The sequence below is a fragment of the Psittacula echo genome, assembly GCF_963264785.1.
Source record: "Psittacula echo genome assembly, chromosome: 3".
Taxonomy (NCBI): domain Eukaryota; kingdom Metazoa; phylum Chordata; class Aves; order Psittaciformes; family Psittacidae; genus Psittacula; species Psittacula echo.
In genome coordinates this window covers 107683983-107702147 of record NC_137736.1, presented here as the reverse complement: position 1 = coordinate 107702147, position 18165 = coordinate 107683983, and the positions used below count along the sequence as shown (strand labels likewise).

The following is an 18165-nucleotide window of genomic DNA, read 5'->3' as shown; positions in this document are numbered from 1 at the left end:
GCCTTCTGCTACATTAGCTCTCTAGCTGCATTAAATTGTCCCAGTATGGGTGCACATTTTAGTTGTTGTAAAAGGAGCTGGAAACTCAGGTCTTGAGGCCTGTCTCTCCACAAAGAATCAGCCACTGCAGGAATGTAAGTACCAGTCTTCACCCAGCAGCATCTCTTTGGAATAAGGCCCATGATGCCAGCCACCTGAATATACTTCCCACCAAATCCCAAATCCTGTATTTTAATTACCACTTCTCCCAGAAGCTGAAGGAAATCTCATGAAATTTAATGTTTCATAGATGCCACAGTTTGGATCTTCCTGGTATAAGAGTGATTAGTATCAAAATCAACTAAATGTATAATGGGTTTTAATATACAAATACTAGGAGGCTAGAAAAGGAGACAGCAGTATGTTCTCATCAAGAATTTATAATGGTTTAACTAAATTAAGTTTAATCATAATGTATGTTTCTGCAAGCTGTGCCCCCATGTTGTGTGCTAAGCCCAAGTACAAGCTCTTATTTCTCTCTGATATTTGGAAAGTATCAGGGAATAAAAATTATGAGCCCAATGCTTCACTGCTGCAAAACTCATTTACATAAGGCTTACTACAGTTATTCCTCAGGTGTTAAAGTTTCATTGAAATAAAACAGACTAACAAAGGTATAACTTACAGTCATTCACTGATCTGCTTTTTGATTCAACTCTATAAATATTTACTTAGTACAATCCTTTAGAAGATTAACTTAGAAAGTAGTTCAAGTTCAAATCCCTGTTTCACTACAATGCTAAAAGAATATTCCCCATACACCACATATCCAAGCAGGAAATACAGGTAAATTTTAAACTTGTCCAGAGCACTGAGAAACAATCAACATATATGGAGAACATACCATATGCACAAGCAACAGTGCAGGAGTGCTGGGCACTCAACTACCATTCTCTCAAGCTGAAGTATTTATTCCCTTGTGGAGCTTCTCTTTCATGAGCATCACAGTACCACAAACTGATCAGTGCTCCCAAGTCTCACAACAGAAATACAGAACAACTCAGCTTTCTTTATATAAAGCTAAGAAAGGAATTAGAGACATCGTCCCTCGCTCCCCCGCATCCCTAGGTTACCAAAATTGGTGTCTCTTTGGTTTCCAGGCAATTTGCGCAGTTTTATACAGATTTTAGAGAGGAAGTTTCTTAAGGCCACTAGTACAGCAAAGTCACCAGGGGAACTAAAATCAAATTGAGCTCTTCCGATTGCTGCAGGTCTACAGGAGTTCTTTTGTCACTTCACCTTACTTAAGGTTTAACCTTTCTCCCAACTTCTATACAGTGTGAGCACAGAGGAATAACCAAAGTGCAGGGCTGAAGCTTGTTACACATTTTTTCAGTGCTCAGGCATTAGGTGGAATTGACTCCAACCCTTAGTCATGGGCATCAGGAGACAACAGCTCATTTGCTCAGTTCAGTATACAGAAAGAACATAGAATAATATAGTGACAAGAACATCTGATCTCACATTTTATGTATCATATAGTGATATTTCTGGTTAACAGCATTCCTCCCTATGGTAAGGTGATTAAGCTACTTCAGGCTGGAGGTCCCAGAGGCCTTTACCTGTCTTCAACACCTCTCAAAGGTGCTCACAGGGGAAGGCATAATTTAGTCATGTATCATTTGATGCAGAACCAAATTTACTTGTCAGACTATCAGAATTTACCATCAGAAATGAAGCAAAGACACACAATGTCGCAATGGGCGAGAATGAGGACTTTCAAAACTCATTTTCAAATGGATAAAAGAATCCTAGAAGGCAGATGTGGATAATTTTCTGGCAAAGAACGGCCACATACCCAGATCAGCAAGTGCCTACATGGAGTTTGACATGAACCAAGGGACAACTAAAGGTGAAGGAGGATGGGAGCGAGGCACTGGGAGTGAGAATCCCAGCAAGATAACAAGGAGCTGGAATTTACTGAGTTGCTAAATTGAGGACTGTCGGAAAACTTTGAAGGTCAGGTTCTCACACCTGTGCTTAACCAATTATATGTTAGTTGTTAAGGGCCTCACAGATATGTATCCAATCACAATGGGCCAAGTTAGTGCAAACAACTTTAAGAAATAGCATATAAAGAGTTAGTTTTCTATAATAAATAGCTTTGTCTGATCACATTGATCTCCGACTGAGTCCATTCGCGACAGGCAATCATGAAGCTGTTGATTTCCTGACCAATTCAGGGAAAACCCCAGCAATTCCCATGCTCAGTAAGAAACCCACTAAAAAAGTTATTTTAAAAATTATTCCTAGTTCTTTTGCACAATATTAATATTACTGACATCACCACCAACACTTAAAAACCCATACTGAAAACATGAATTATGATCAGCCCAAATCAAATTAAGGACTCTTTCAGAAAGAAAAACATAAACCAAAGCTTGGATATCTAAGCATGCTAAATTCATTTCAGACCTGTGAAGGTGTCTTCTACAATAGGAAAAGAACTCAACTGTGAAATCTCAGCAACATGAATGTAAATTCGCAGAAAACCTGGTTAAAGAGTTGGACCAGAGCCAAGATTTGGATGCTTAAACTTTAGAAAAAAATCAGCTCCTCATCTTATTTCCCAAATCTAACATAAGGTAAAACACTCAACCCTGCTCCCACCCACTACAGCCAAATGCTGTCATTATTTTGATGGCATAGGGTAATTCTCTTGTAGCAAACAGACTAATTCATGTTGAAATGATAAAAGCCAACAGCTAATTCAGAAACAGGGGAAAACCAGAGCAAGTTAGTGGAAAATAGTTGTTTTTTAAGAGCCTAAATCATGCATAAAAGATGATCAGACCCTGAGGGAGTCAGGTATAGACACACTGACTATGATATGATTCACTGCATAGTAAAACATTACTTACCCACTATCCCCTGCAATCACTATAACTAGCTGCCTAATTATAAATGCTCTAATTTTCTTATCTGTTAACCTCATTCATGTCTGCTTAAATGCAGAAAGAAACAGAAAACCTCATATATACACATAGGCATATAGAAATAAAACTGATGAACAATGTGGAAATTGCTGTACCAAGTGACCACCTGAGTATCAAGTGGCCAATCCACTGAGTTCAAGTTCCTCATCTGTTTCTAACAAGGCAACCACACATAATAAAAATCCCTTCCCTCTCATCCTTCTTAATTCAAGACTATATCCTGAAGCATAAGAACTATACTCCTATCTAAGCAGGCTGAAATGCAACGTATTAATGTTCATAACAGTATGCAGCCTCTTTAAAATCCAGTTTCACTACTTGACATCTTCAGGAAATTAATTTTTCAAAACAGACTCAGTTACGTTTTAAATACTAAATGAAACATCCTGAATCATTTTATAATTTCAGTGGCATCATAGGGCAAAATTATGCCCTCTTTTTCCAAAAAAACAAGTCAAATGAATGTTAATTCCAGCTAAGCTATGGTCTTTATAATTTGGAAACAACAGCTGTAGTTTTTGCCTACTTTATTATTTGCTTATAGAGTTCTCCCTGATTCTATTAAAAGGACTTTTGACTTAATTTTAGCCCCAAATTAAAGTTGAGTAAATATGAGCTCTAACTGAAATGTTTCCATGAATACAGAGAAGCTTTCAGTAAGAACATTTGCATAGAAGGAATGAACTTCATCTCCGACATCTCATATCCAAGGCTTCAGCGTACCAAAACCTTCAGTTTTCCTTTTGCAAATATTATAACGTTCAAATTAACTTAATCTGAGGAAGGAAACAGATTTTTAAGTTGTTAGAGATGGAAAAAAATGTCACTCTTTTTAGCTCAGTCCATTTGGATGAGTTTTGCTTTTTACAAGAGATGATTCGAGCAGTAAGCAGCACTAAGACAAATCCATTTCACGACTCTTACCTCAATAATATATAAAACCACATTCTTGTAGAAGCAATACAGTATGCACTTGGTAACTCGATTGTAACTCCAAGCTCCATGGACCAACAACAGCTTCTCCAAGTAGGAAAACTGAAAGAGAGAAAACAAGTTTTTAAATATATGGAGAATTGTTATAAGCATCTGCACACACACACAAAAAAAACCCAAACAAAAAACAACCCTCAGATCAGCTACAAAAGTTGTTCTTCAAGCACAGTATTTAAATTGCTCAGCAGAATATACACACAAAACCCACTTCAAATCTTTACAGGAAAAACCTTTTTTTTTTCTTTTTTTTTTTTAAGCAAAACCTCTGGATTTTTTTTTTTTTTTTTTTAATATTCTTGACTGGTGTCAAACTGCAAGATGACTTCAGTTGGTATTCCTATCTTCATAGCAAAATCAAGCAACGTTAATATAATTTAGCCTTGTAGACTGAATATAAATGTGAACTTCTCATTTCATCGTGAAAGAAGATTCCTGTGTTTGAGGGCTTATAAGGTTCAGAATTTCCTTTCTCTGTGTTAAAGGTACAGTCTGCTCATTAGAACTGTCTTGAGCTGAAATCAAATGCAAAGGGTGGGAAACACAAGTCAAAAAATAGATGCATATTTTTTTTTATAGAGAATTAATATGTACATTAACATTCCCAGCCCACAAAACATACGCAATTGTGTTAAATAAAGCACCCAAAATATTGTATAAAACAAGAAGGAACATTTGCCAAAAAGGGCAAGTAAATGAATCTTGTAAAAATGGCCACATGTTAATGCTAGTCTGAAACCACAGATACAGCTCAGATTCAGCTTGTCAATTCAGCAGTTTTGAAAATGGACTTTTATGGAAGCAGTCTCACAGTGCAGCCCAGGAAAAGCATTATTTCCTACTCCTGGCTTTGGCAGTGAACTTCGCAGCATTCCTCTTTTGTCCAATTAGAAACAGCTCAAACTGTTGACTAGATTTACTCTTCAGCACACACATATCTGAAGGGTTCTTGGACACTAAGGTGGGACCATCATTTGCTTTGCTTCCTTTTCCATGAAGTGACTTGATAGGAAAAGATTGACCTCATAAATTTGGATTCTAGATCATTTATTTTAACCAAAACATATTTGAAATTGAAAGCTACAGTAATGAATCAGGACTGTTGAGAGACAGCCTCACATCTGAGACATTTGCTCACATGACTTCCAGCAAATCACTGAACCACAAGTCCTGTAAGAACAGCCTCTCTCCCATGCATCAGCAACTCAGATCTGTTAGGATACGTCAGCAACAAAAAAGGAGAGAAAAGATTTACAGTTTAGTCTCTGCCGAACTTGAGTCAGGACTGAAAGTGGGACACTCACAAGTTAACCTGTTACACACCTAATGCCTCTGTTAATATGCATCACAGCTACAATATTCCTCATCAAAATTCACTAACAGAATTCACTAACAAAAAGTATCATCACTGATGGGAAACTTGCCACTACATCCTGACAAGTCACCCCAAACACACACCCTAAAAGCTTCTCTCTGCTGAGTTTCATGAGTGATGGCTGTAGTCTTCTCTGGAGCTCAAGATAGGGAAAAATCCTGCCACTTATTGTTCTCTTGACTGTACTCTCATGAAAATGAGTTTGCTGCATAGCACAGCAAGGGAGATATTAGTAACCTAAATAACACAGTTCTGAGCCTGTTCACACTGGTGAAGAGTCCCATTAAGACATAGCAGGGAATTAAATTTGTTTTCATGCTGGTCATTGAAATTATGCAAATGCACAGCTACCGCTGCACTTGAGCAACTGTAGGGATAGTGCTGTACTAAGACACCACCCTTGTTTGGACACTACTGTACTTAGAGAGCTTTAAATCAGAAGGGAACAATACAACCAGCCTACCTGTGAAACAGCTATAAGTTTTCACAGTCATCTCAGTATCAAGCCCAGCAGAACTTTTTTTAAATATAGAAATTATCTTTTAGATAGACACCCCGCATCTTGACTAAAGGATGAGGTAGTACCATGTTGTGGGGGCAGGAGGAGATTAAAACAGTGAAAATGCATCCAAAATGCAAGCCAAATTTTCCAAAGAAAACTGAAACATGAACATTTGTTTAAGAAAGAAGTTTCCCTAGTTAAGACACCAGATGCTCTCTGGATTAAGATGATAAAGCCTTTCACTGAGGAAAAGTTATTAAATTCTACTACTGTCTCTCCAAACAGTTAGGTCATTTGATTTGGGAATTCTCTAAATACGGATCACTGGTGTACAATCATTTCAAGGGAAAAGGATGATTCAAACAGATGCTCCTTGCACCTGTGGAAGCTATTTGGAGTACAGTCAGACACAAGTTGCCTTTTCATTTTTGTTAGGTTTGTGCTTTGATTCTTCCTGGAATCCTGAACGAGCCTATACAGAGACTTTCTCCTCCATAAGTGCCTACTTCTGGCACCACTGCATTTGAAATACCATTTGAACATGAGATGCTACATTATAGCGGTAGTCTTAAATTACTCAGTAAGAACATACTCTGCCTTCAAGGCATGCACATACAGTAATGCTTTAGTGGGAGTTATATGTCTTTGGTGAAAGAAATATACTCCACGGAGATCAAGTTTTTCTTTTGAACACTTTGAAACACACATTACCATACACTATTAGTCTCCTTTACAGGAGGGATTCCTTTATATGTTTTCTAATCAGCACAAAGCTCTTAAACACAATCACAAGAAGTACAGTTCCACAGTGTTTTACTACTTTTTGAAAGTCAAAGTTCTGTGCTGGTGTGACCAGCTTTTACTTCATCTTGAAAGAGGAAGATTCGTTCCTATTGTCAGTAACTCCCTCACTGGAATTTAAACCAACAGCAACTTACACATTCTAACACTAAATCCAAAAAGAAGAGATTTTGTTAATGCAGAAGCAACACATGAACACGGAATTGCTTCTTCAGATTCAACATTATTGCAGCTAACACAAAAGGAACTATGTGTGAAGGGCTCTCTATGGACGAATCTCTCACTGCTCATGCTTACTTATTAAAATGGAAGTAATAAATGATCTAAGTAAGTATAAGTAAAAAGCATTCAATTACATTATACAGCAGAAGCAAAATACAGTCTACTGAAGTTTAAAATGAGAAAGTCATTACAAGAGACCACGGACTTTATGATTATGGCCGTTCCCATAATGCTATGCATTTAGAATATGTTACTATTTATACTAGAATAAGCCCTTGTTACTAATAGCAAAGATGTTACTATTTACGTCAGAAACAGCCTAAAATTTTCAAGATAAATTTGGTGAAAGTCTCAGTTATTCAAGCTTGAAATCCAGAGCACTTCATCAGGCTGCAAAGGAGTGCAGCAATACAACACTGCCACTTTGCTTCCCAGCAGGGTTAACACAATAAACATGATGTATGCAAATAGCAGCAATACCCATGCCTTTTCAAAACCTCACCTTCCACTGAAACCATTAAAAGATGATAATATTTCATATCACTTGGTAGAGCAAATCTGCCTTCACCCTGCCAGAAGGGACCATCAACTGATGCTCACAGATCCCTGAAGAGATAGCAGCTCATCTCTGCTTCCTGTCAGCTGTTCTTGCCCTGCTATCAGTCTCAAACACAGACAGAACACCTCAGTTATAAACAGTACGCAGAGGATGTCCAGCAACGGAAGCATCTCCTTCCTTTCTTATGTTTCTTTTTAAGTTTTTGGTCTACATCTCTGTTCCTTCAGTAAAACAGAAGAGGCTAAAAAGTCTCTTTGGCTGAAGTAATTGGTGCTGAATTTAATGGGATTAGGTGAAATCACCCACCTAAATAACATCCAGAATAACACGCCTAGAGTGAAAACCCTGCCCAGCTCTAAACTTGTGACCAATTCTTGGATAAACCATGGGGGTGGGAAGAATTTAAAAATAAAAGACACACCTCAAAGTAAGAATTTCCAAACAGCCAAACTCTTACACACGTGGTTACAATACCTACTCAGAGTAAGAGAAAAGGGCTTGCACCAAAGAAGCTTACTGAAGGACCAAGATGTTGCACAGCTGTCAGAAGGAAACAAACTTTGAGGGGAGGTGGAGCTCTGCCCTGAATAATACAAAGTCATAATAATGAATCCCAAAAATACATCCAAGATACTTGTTGCAGACAGCTGTTTCAAAAAGGAAACATGCAGAGATGCTCCTAGCTTGACAGCTAGGAGAAGCCACCAAGCACTAAATGGCTGCATAATGTATTTCTGATAACAGGATATGGCAGTTGCTCTTTTTTGCCTCTGACCTGTGCAATAGCGTAATCCGAGCAATTGGTTGCCTGCATGCCCTCATTGCCACTGATGCCCACTCCAACGTGAGCTGTCTGGATCATTCCCACGTCATTGGCACCATCCCCAATGGCAAGTGTTATGGCATTGACGTGTTTCTTGACCATGTCTACTATTTCAGACTTCTGTAGAGGAGACACTCTGAAAAGGAGAGAAAAAGGTGTCAGTTTCTCACATGCTGAGCTATGTGCCTTTCCCAAAAGGACAGCTGTAATCTACATTTAGAAGTAATCAAAGGGCAGTTGCTGAGAAGTTTCTTTATTCAACAACTAAGCTTCAGAAGCTGTGCCAAACTATTTCAAAAGGAGAAAGTAGCTTTAAAAATAGTTTCACATTTACCTACTTGCTCTTATTTTATGCAAAAGAGACCAGATATGAAAGGTTTTAAAGCTTAGTTTTGCTCTCTAAGCCCCACCCGATGCACTTCAACATAATCAGTGATATTATACTGGGAGCACTGGAGAAGGGAGTTTCCTCTGTATACAACAGTTTATGGATTAAGCAGCATAGGCACTTCCCTGTCTGCTGTCAACAGTGCATCTCCATCCAGGAGAAGAAAGACCACAAACACATTCAGAGAGTAAATCAGACACATTCTCAGTGTTTTGTCAGGAGGAACTGCAGGTTTACATTATTATCGCCTCCAGTTTACCTCTCCATTTGCCAGTCCATCTTTCCAATCTCAGACTATGCAGTTAGGATCAGAAAGAAAAAGACCTCTCTCTGATCTCACACTCGCCCTGCACACTGGTGCAGCTCTGACTTCAGTGATGATATTATGCAATTCCAATTGAAAATCAAAAGGCTGACTTAATGACATCTGAGTATTCCTATCAGTTTTATTGGTAATTACATTAACCTGATCATTCCCTCATTATGCATCAGTTCCAATTCAATAAAAATTCATGGAATTCAACAAAGCTCAACTTGGCCTTAATCAGGGAGAAGTGGAAAAATACTCAGCACTAGGTTACAAAATTGGATAAGACACTCAAAATGCCCTTTTTTTTTCCATGGGAAAGGTAGATCAGGTTACCAGATCACATGAGGTATTTTGGAAATACCTACATGTAGATTAAATATTTCCATTCTAACCCCATCTGTACAAACAACCCTAATTCCTTTCCCCATCAGTTTTAGTTAAAGTTCCAAATTATTTCATATTCCCTTAAATAAAGCTTTAGACAAAACTTTTCCACATCTCAAGTCAGGCACATAACACTCAACAAAAAGAACGTAACTGATATCTAGAAGCTTTACTATTGAAATAGGGGGAGAATGGGGAGCTTGGGGAATGGGCGAGACAGGGGGTTTTTTACATGGCATTTTTTCCAGAGTCCATATCCTGTGGGAGCAACTTACAGAGCCTTTAATACACCCAGCAGGATTACTGCTGATCAAAAAAAACAGAGTTGTCTTGTTTAACTTTTTTTTTTATGGCCTTGATTTTGTTTAGCTCTGATCACCTCAGAATAACTTGATGAGTAATTGGGGGAGAAAAAAATTGCTGGGCTCAAAATCCACATGTGAACTAAACCACCTGAGCAGTGTACCAGCCGTCCTGTTCCTTAAAGCTGAAAGCAAGAAAAAGTTGACTGAGCTATAAAACATACTTAAAACCATTGGATAGATTTATTAAGCACTCAACTACCTGGCAAGAAAACACTACTTGGCACCATAGGGGCCCAGTTAAATTACCAACACAAAACCCTAACACATTAATCAACCTATGGTGCATGAAAGGTGTTGGTTTGTAATTGTTACTTATACACAATATACATTTGATGCATAACATAGTCTGCACCAAATTTTCTCTCATACATACATACCTGCACACCCTCCTCTTTCTCCCCACCCCTTCACATAATAAAATACTAAAGCATAGAGAAAGGAGTCAACAAGGACTTCAAGCCATAATATGGGAACTCCAGAGGGACTTGGAGCCAGTTCTGGAGGAATGGATTGACAAGCGCACAGACCCCCATTACCAGTCCCAGGGGCATCTCGAGTACACGGGACCATATACTTTTACCAGTCCCCTCATGCAGTTACTTCATTTCAGCTAAGCTCTGTGTGTTGGGCACGCACATCTCAGAAGTCCAGTCTGTGTTCATGTAGTTCTCAGTTATATGGCAATAGAAATCGCTAACAAGTTCCCTGGTTTCAAATATGCTTAAAGTAACAGAATGAAGAGAGACAGACTGCAAACAGCATCTCTGATTCTGTAAGTTTAAACTAGCAGCTTGTCTACAGACGTTTCAGACATGACCAGAATGTGGCAGAGATGCTCAAGCTTGTTCTCGTGCAATTTAGCTACAACATGTCAGGCAAGCTAACATAGCTTGTATTGACTTCTGTGCCTGCAGAGTAGCTGCGGCTTCGGATTTAAAATCAACTTTGCCATTAATGACCCATTATTTGTCAAATCAACAGAATGCCTCAATATAAATACATTTATCAAATAATACATAATGTACACTTTGACTGCTTTTACTGTCATGACCAAATAAGAGTAATTATACCCAGTTATACACCCAGTGTATATTTACCCATTTAACACCCAGTTAATGACTAACATCTTTATATGCCTAGTAAGACTAAACAAGCTACAGAAAACACTAGATACATACTTTATGCACCAAAAATATTTCTGCACTTGGTTTAAGATGAAATGTAAAACAAGATTCCAGAACAGTGTTACTTGATTATAGTTGTCAATTCTACATAGAAGCTTTATAGCAAGCATCTTCTGTGACACCCCCCCCCCATCAAGTACAGTCCCAAATGTGTTTTGCTGCACACAATATATTAACTACAAGTTGCAAATTGAGATGGCTAGTGATTTCTTGAGGGGTTTTACTCCCCCCTCCTCTTCCAACTCACTCTGCCTCCAAACCTCTTCTGCTTCTTGTAATCTATTTGGTACCAACACATTGCATTAGATGACATTAATCCCCTCCGTCAGATGATCAGAGCTGCAGTCTATTTCTGCACATTTGATAGGCTGTCTACATGAATAACTGGAAGATTATAGTACAGGACACTATTAACCTGCAGCTTCCCCTAGGTGATATCTTGGAAGGGAAGAAGGAATAGCCAAGTTCACAAAGATGCCCGGGCAAATGAATAAGTTTAAAGCAAAAAGCGTAAGGAAAGAACTATCTACTCTGGAGAAAATTTTTGCAGCAACAGGCAACTAACTACTGGTAATTATCATCTGGTCAAACATCCCTGGCTTTTACTGCAGAGCTCACTGCAGCAATATGAGGATGTAACCCTGGCCTTGACAGACACCCAAATAAGAGTTAAGATGTGTAACTGATGTTTTGCTCATCTAAATCTTCTGTTTGCTCATGTATTCATTCACTGGTCAGATGGCAGCGCTACTTAGAAAGGTTCTTAGAGTGCAACTCAAAAGAACTGCAAATGTTTGTTTATACCCAAGTTATTTTTATTGTCTCTGCTCAAAAGCACCTTTGACAACAGATACAATCAGCTTAGTCTAGACTGACTCTCACTTTTTTACACATACTCCTTGAAAAAATACCCCTCAGGTTTCACATACCACGATTACAGCCACCAGATCAAATCCGCAGATTCCTGCTCAAACTGCTTTCCCAAGAATGTCAGTAACCTACCCATGCTGCAGAGAGCCTGAGGTCGAGGCTGTGCCTTTATAAAGTGTTTAGTGTTCAATATTTGTTTTTTTAACATAAAGTGCTCATGAATGACGGAAGGAAAGCACGAAGTTTCAGGCATACAGCAGACATGCTACTTGCCCAGCTCTGGGACTTCCTTCCAGTAGCCTTGCTCTTGAGAGGGTAAAAGCTGATATGAAAAAAATGGGAGGTTCCCCCTAGTCTCAAACTTGATTAGTCTTTATCAGCATCTTTAACAGATTAATACAGAAAGCAGTCTGAATCCTGAATGAGAGGACTGATGCCTTGGTATCACATTGTTTCCTCTTTAATGGGACAGGTAGAAGCAAGAGAGAGCACAAAACACTATACCTTGGGAAGAATATGGGAGCCTAGAGCCCAAGATCCTCTGAAAGATATGGACCTAATTATCCTCACGTCACTTAAATCCGTAAGGAAACTGTGGATGGAGGCAGAAGTAAGTAGTTTCCAGATAATGTTGTACTTTATTGTTAACTATCAGTAAATACTTTAAGGTCCTTCCTGTACTTAGAGGAAGCTCACATAATAAATAGCACAGCACAGAGAAGTGACACAGCTGTTTTACATAGAGGATGTTATTATGAGTGGCTTCCCACTGACTTCTGCAGGTCAGCTCCCAGTGGCTTTAAACCTTGATTTTGTATTCAATTCTTTAGGCTGGGTAAACATGTTTATGAGCAAACTTCTTACCTGATAAATCCTGCCTGTCCAGAAATGCTCTACTCTTGTGGTTTAGGCTTCAGGTAGTCCTGCAAGGAGCAGGAAGCTGGGCTCTATGATCATTATGGGTCCCATCCAGTTTGAGATATTTTGTGATTCTACCCAGCATTTTGCTGGAAGGTTTGCTCAGACTTACTTTATTTCTTTAAGAGAATTCAAGCACAGATGGAGGATCTCCCAGTTCTATTTTTCTTTATCAGGAATACTTACAGGATAACCAGAGCTATTCACAAATTCTTATCAGCTCTGTCATCACAAAAAAACAACAGTGATGACATTTTCAAAAATAAGTATCAGACATTTTATTTAGAAACCCATTTTGTTTGGTAGAAATGTAGAAAATAAACAGAAAATCAAATACTCATTTTAACCGAGCAAAGCAATGCAATAGAGCTTTAACTTCAATTTTTTTTAATGTACTGCAACTGATTTTAAATCAATCAATTCCTTTACTGCACTCAATACGGCAAGGCAACTACCCCTCTTATTCCCAGCCTCCAGCTAATATATCAAGATGTATACAGTCACAGATGAGGTAGGAAGGACACAATCAGCACAACCAGTCCTATGTCACATAGGTCAGCTACACTCAGCAGGATACTATCAGCAAGAAGTGAAAAACAGTTTCTTAATTCTGTCCTCCACATCTGTATTTATTGCACAGTTACAGATACATGAAAGCAATTGATGGCAACCGTAAATAATACTTCTCACACAGCCCTAAAACTACAGTTGCATCACTGAAGATGCTTCAAAGTATACAAACAAACTACAGATGGGAAATAAAAGTATTTCACAGAATTATTAGTTTTATTTATTGCATTCAAGTCTAAAGGACCCAATGAAGAGAGGTTTCTGCTAGAGAACTACCAGCTGAACTGCCCAACTATATGTAAAGACAGACATGATTAATACAGAAAAAGATAAGTAAACTTTACTGAAGTCCTTTTATAAGACATAGGCAGAAAAAGATTAGGCAATTTCTAAGATACCAGTTTATATCCAGGCCATCCTACAAAGCCATGAAGAGAAGGCAGCCCCACAAGTTCCTCCATGCCTGAGCAAGGCACAGCTTGATACTGAGCCTATTCTCTGTTCTGTCTACGTGTGTTGGGTTTTGTAGGGATTTTGTTGTTTGCAGATGCCCTCCCCAAAATCAAGGAGACGAGAGCATTTCTGTTAAAGACTGCATACTTACTCCCCCCCCCTTTTGATACAAAATACTCTTAAGACATTCTTACCCACACTTTTAAATCTTCATTGTTCATTTGTGAGAAGAGGAAAGCAAGGAAGGAAGCTGTTTAAAGCTCCTTCTGCTTCCATGCTGTAACAGGGATTAAGCACAAAGACATTAATGTATTTAACATTAAGCATTAATTTGATATTCTACTTCCTTGAAAGGCCTTGTTAATGCAACAACAGAGACCCTTAAGAGCACACCTTTACTGCAGTGAACATGATTTTACCCTGTCCTATCATAAAGTACACTAGTACTTCAAAATGCTCAGTGACCTCATCCTCAGAAATGGCAGAGATGGGAGACAGCCCGGAAAGAGCAGAGAGCTATCAATAATATTGACATTTAAGTGTATGCATTGGTCGCCAGAAGAAGCAGCAAGATAAATTAACACACCACTAAAAGTAATGCTCAGAAAGCAAGGAATGTAACCATGACATCATATTTAGCAGTTTTTAATTGCACATTGATTTCTCCTGACACACACCAGGGTACAGATTTCAGCCATGTCTCATGCAAACAAGGACTAGTCTTAAATTACAGTCATGATGCTCCAAGATATCTCGGGTAGACTTATAATGGTACAGTAACTCACACAGAACCAAGACGGAACAAAAGCACATGCACTTCTTAAATCAAAATGACATGTGTTACATTGAATGCTTTTCATTTACGAAGTGCTCTGAATCTCCTTCACCTGCTGACAACCACAATTTCACAGGGACTGGCTCTGGTGCAGTACTTACAACTTTGGAGACAGCACTGAGTGAACTGATGGATAGTTTAGTGTTCATAAAAAGCACCAGAGGAATTCCTCCAACTAAATACAAGTGCCTCCAGTGGAGACATCTCTATCTTCACTAACCGCACCCACTCCTTTTATAGTCAATGGAGAGAAACAGGCACTTCTGCAGTGCAATCCATCTGGCTTATTTTAGACATGTACTTTAAGAGTATAGTTCATCTCCTCTAACAAGGCTCTTTTCTCTTCACCACGGTAAAGAGGGCTCAAGGTAACTAGTTCACATGAAAAAGCCTACTACTGATGAAAAATTACACAGCATGAAACCCATCTTGCATTACTGGAGTGCTAGATATCTTCAAATTAATCAGGTGCATAACCTTTTTCTCTCTTGCTTTCTGATAAGACAGAACGTCTGCTTTCTCCCAACACAGGCACCCAACGCTGAAATCACAGACAGACCATGTCGTTCTTCCCTTCTCACAATTGTCACTTCTTGATTGTGCTTGTAGCTCTTGCTAATTCTTTTCTACAGTAACTTCCTAGTCCCATCTCTTCTGAAGATGGTCAACCTTAAATCTTGCCAAACCTCTGGCTGGCTTCTGTAAGAATCACCACAGCTGCGATCTCACTTCTCCATACTTAGTTTTCCCCCCCCAGGCAGATCATGCTCCAAACTGCTTCACCGCTTAAACTCATCCAAATTTACCAGATTTGTTTCAAGCCTATTTCTTAATTTTAAAGAGTTTTAATCCCATTTCACTTATGAGAAGTCTCATTTAATCTTATTATAGCTAAAACAAAAAAATACTTCAGTTCTTTTTCAGCCTGACTTGTCAGTTACACACCTCCTGAGCAGCATATATATTACTTCTAAATTTCAGGTTATCCAGAATAGGGATATGATACCTACCATGGCTTTGTCAAAACGCATGCACACACCCCTCACAGAACATGTGAATGGCAATTCTCTTTAATGGTTACCAAAATAGTTCCCTGTGCATCACTTTAGGTAAATGTCCTAGAAATGCCCTCTTAATATAAAGCTTTCTTTGTAGTTATAAAGCCACCGAATCATACACGGTCTTCTGAAGAGGAAGAACTCAAAACTCATTTAGTATCTTTTTTACCACAAAAAACAAAGACTGCTTTTTTCCTAATTCTATATATTTTTTTATGTATATATCACTAAAAATTTTTCACTTGCATTCCATATTTTGACAACTCATTTGCCATTCACAGTTGCCACTGAAATGATTTCCAGAGGACAAGGACTATGAAATAATCTCTTTATAAGCTCGATTCAACGAATTGAGCAGTGCAATAATACACAGTGCCCCAGTGAACACAGGGTTAAGTTTCAAGTCAGCATCTTCTTCCACTTTGATATCACTGCCTGCATGTTTCTGTCTCAATTGCCCTTCCCCCAACCTTCTTTATGGGACAAAGATTAAATAGGGAAAACCTAGTTTGGAAAACGAACGATTTGCAAAGTGATGAGTTGGCATAAACATGGTGCTGAACGGAAGACTATTCTGCATTTTTAACTGTAATGGTCACTAGTGGCAACAGCTATAGTAAGTTTTTAAAGTGAAACTAATGTATCAAATTAATTTTGAGCTTCCCTCAGCCCAAGCTGATTAAAGCACATTCATTTCCATGCTAATGAGCCTGAGCAGTTCTCATACAACAGAAAAATCAGCCTTTTCTAATGACAGAGCAAAAAAATTTTAGCCTGTTAAACATATAGATTAGTGCCTTTATAACCTTGAGGACATGCAGAGAGCGAGCACCCACGTGTTCCACAGAGGTGTTTATAGACTTTTGCAACACATGGTGAAATTAAGTGCCTATGGGCACTGATAAGCACATCGGCCCATTTAGCAAGGCTCTACCCTGCAATTAAGTCAACAGATGACTTGGTAGAGCCAGGGAGAGAGCCTGCCCCTAGAAGCAGAGCAGCAATGTTGTGGTAGTATCAGCCACGCCATGTGGGCAGCATTGTCTGCTTTGCACTCACTACAGCTCAGAAAAACAAACTGTAACAGCCTCAGACAGCATTACTTGTGTAAATTACTGCTTCTTTCAGGGTCATACACCTAAGAAACAAACCACAAACACTGACGTGCTAGGAAGACGAAGGGAGATGTAGCTAGCAGATAGCTTGCCATTCCAACAGCACTGCAAGCATTGACCATTTCTTCATTCCAAATTCTAATAACTATGCGTGATTTGTTTTCTCTCCCTCTACAAAAAAAAGTCTCCTGGAATTGAAAATGAGAATGCATATAAATGATCAACTTGCAACTATATGCTATTGTTCAAAAGCCCATGATCCCCCAATTACATGGTCCTGGAACAGAGACACAGTTTGAAGCAGGGTATCTTACCCCGTAATTATCAGAGTAATTATCATCAATGTAGCAGTATCATGCTGAGGACCCACTACCCAAAATCAAAGTACCGCCTATTTATAAAAAGAGAATGTTCAATTTCAGAATTACCAGTGTACTTCAGAAGTCAGGGTCAAGTTATATCAGGGAAAGAAGGTGACAACAGCACAGAAATACAAGGTATTTCCCAGCCTTCCTTGAATCCCAGTCTCTATTTAAAAAGAACAAAATGCTAGCAGTGAATTCCCTAAACCTTCAGACATTTAGAAAAAAAAAAAAACAACCAAAAAACCAACCAAACAAAAAACCAACCAAACAAAAAAAACCCAAACAAAACAAACAAACAAACAAAAAAACTTCTGGCTTTCACAATCTCACCACAGGCAGGGAAGTTGAGCATCAGGGAGTTGCTACAAAGATTAAAAATATTCAGGCCACTTTCAGATAGAAAAGGCATTGACAACAAGAAGTCAGCCTGGGATCAGATCACTCCTGGTCAACTATCAAACCTGCACTCTGTTCAAAGCCAGGGTAAGTATTAACTTAGAGAAAAACATTCTCAGCATGCTCACTACTCCCAAACTCAAGATGCAAGAAAAGACTTTTACATCAATCTCTAAGTGAGGAAGGGAAAGAGGAAAAAGAAATCAGTAATATTCTAGAGCAAAGGCAGCTATACACTAAGCACATCATTAAATTGAAGCATTAAAATATGGCATCTAGTATAAGGGGGTGCTTTTGTCATGTTCAGTCACCACTTACACTAGAAGTTAATACGACCAAGTTTACATCAAGAAGGTTTAGTAACAGCATCTCTGCCCCTGGCCAGCCACTAGCATGGCCATCTTGCTAACCCTCAAACACATGGTTCCAACACAGCTGTATCTTGATGAATGGTTCTGTATTCAGGTTTAAGATACAGAAATGCCCTGTGGCTTGTGAGACAATGTTGATTGATATCAGCTGCTTCTGTAAGAGCAAAACAGAAACACAGACTGCAGAGTGAACACAACATATAGTGGTCCCCCACAACTCTGATGTTCAAGTACCTTTCAAATGTGAGGACTCCGTTGCAGAAAAGAGCATGTCAAACCAAAGCTGCACATCAGAGGCTGTCACACAGGACATAAGCACACTGTAATAGTTATGGC

At 38.8% G+C, this 18165-nt stretch overlaps 1 protein-coding gene across 1 annotated transcript in view; it reads right to left on the bottom strand.

Moving 5' to 3' along the window:
• Positions 1–2974: 2974 nt before the first annotated feature.
• ATP8A2 (ATPase phospholipid transporting 8A2) overlaps positions 2975–18165 on the bottom strand; it is a gene marked incomplete at both ends in the record, with an annotated part of 130680 nt that continues 115489 nt past the window's right edge. Inside the window, 3 exons of the mRNA XM_080613560.1 lie at positions 2975–2983; positions 3900–4010; positions 8200–8383. Coding sequence (XP_080469686.1) covers positions 2975–2983; positions 3900–4010; positions 8200–8383 — 304 coding nt within the window. The remainder of the gene's footprint in view (positions 2984–3899; positions 4011–8199; positions 8384–18165) is intronic.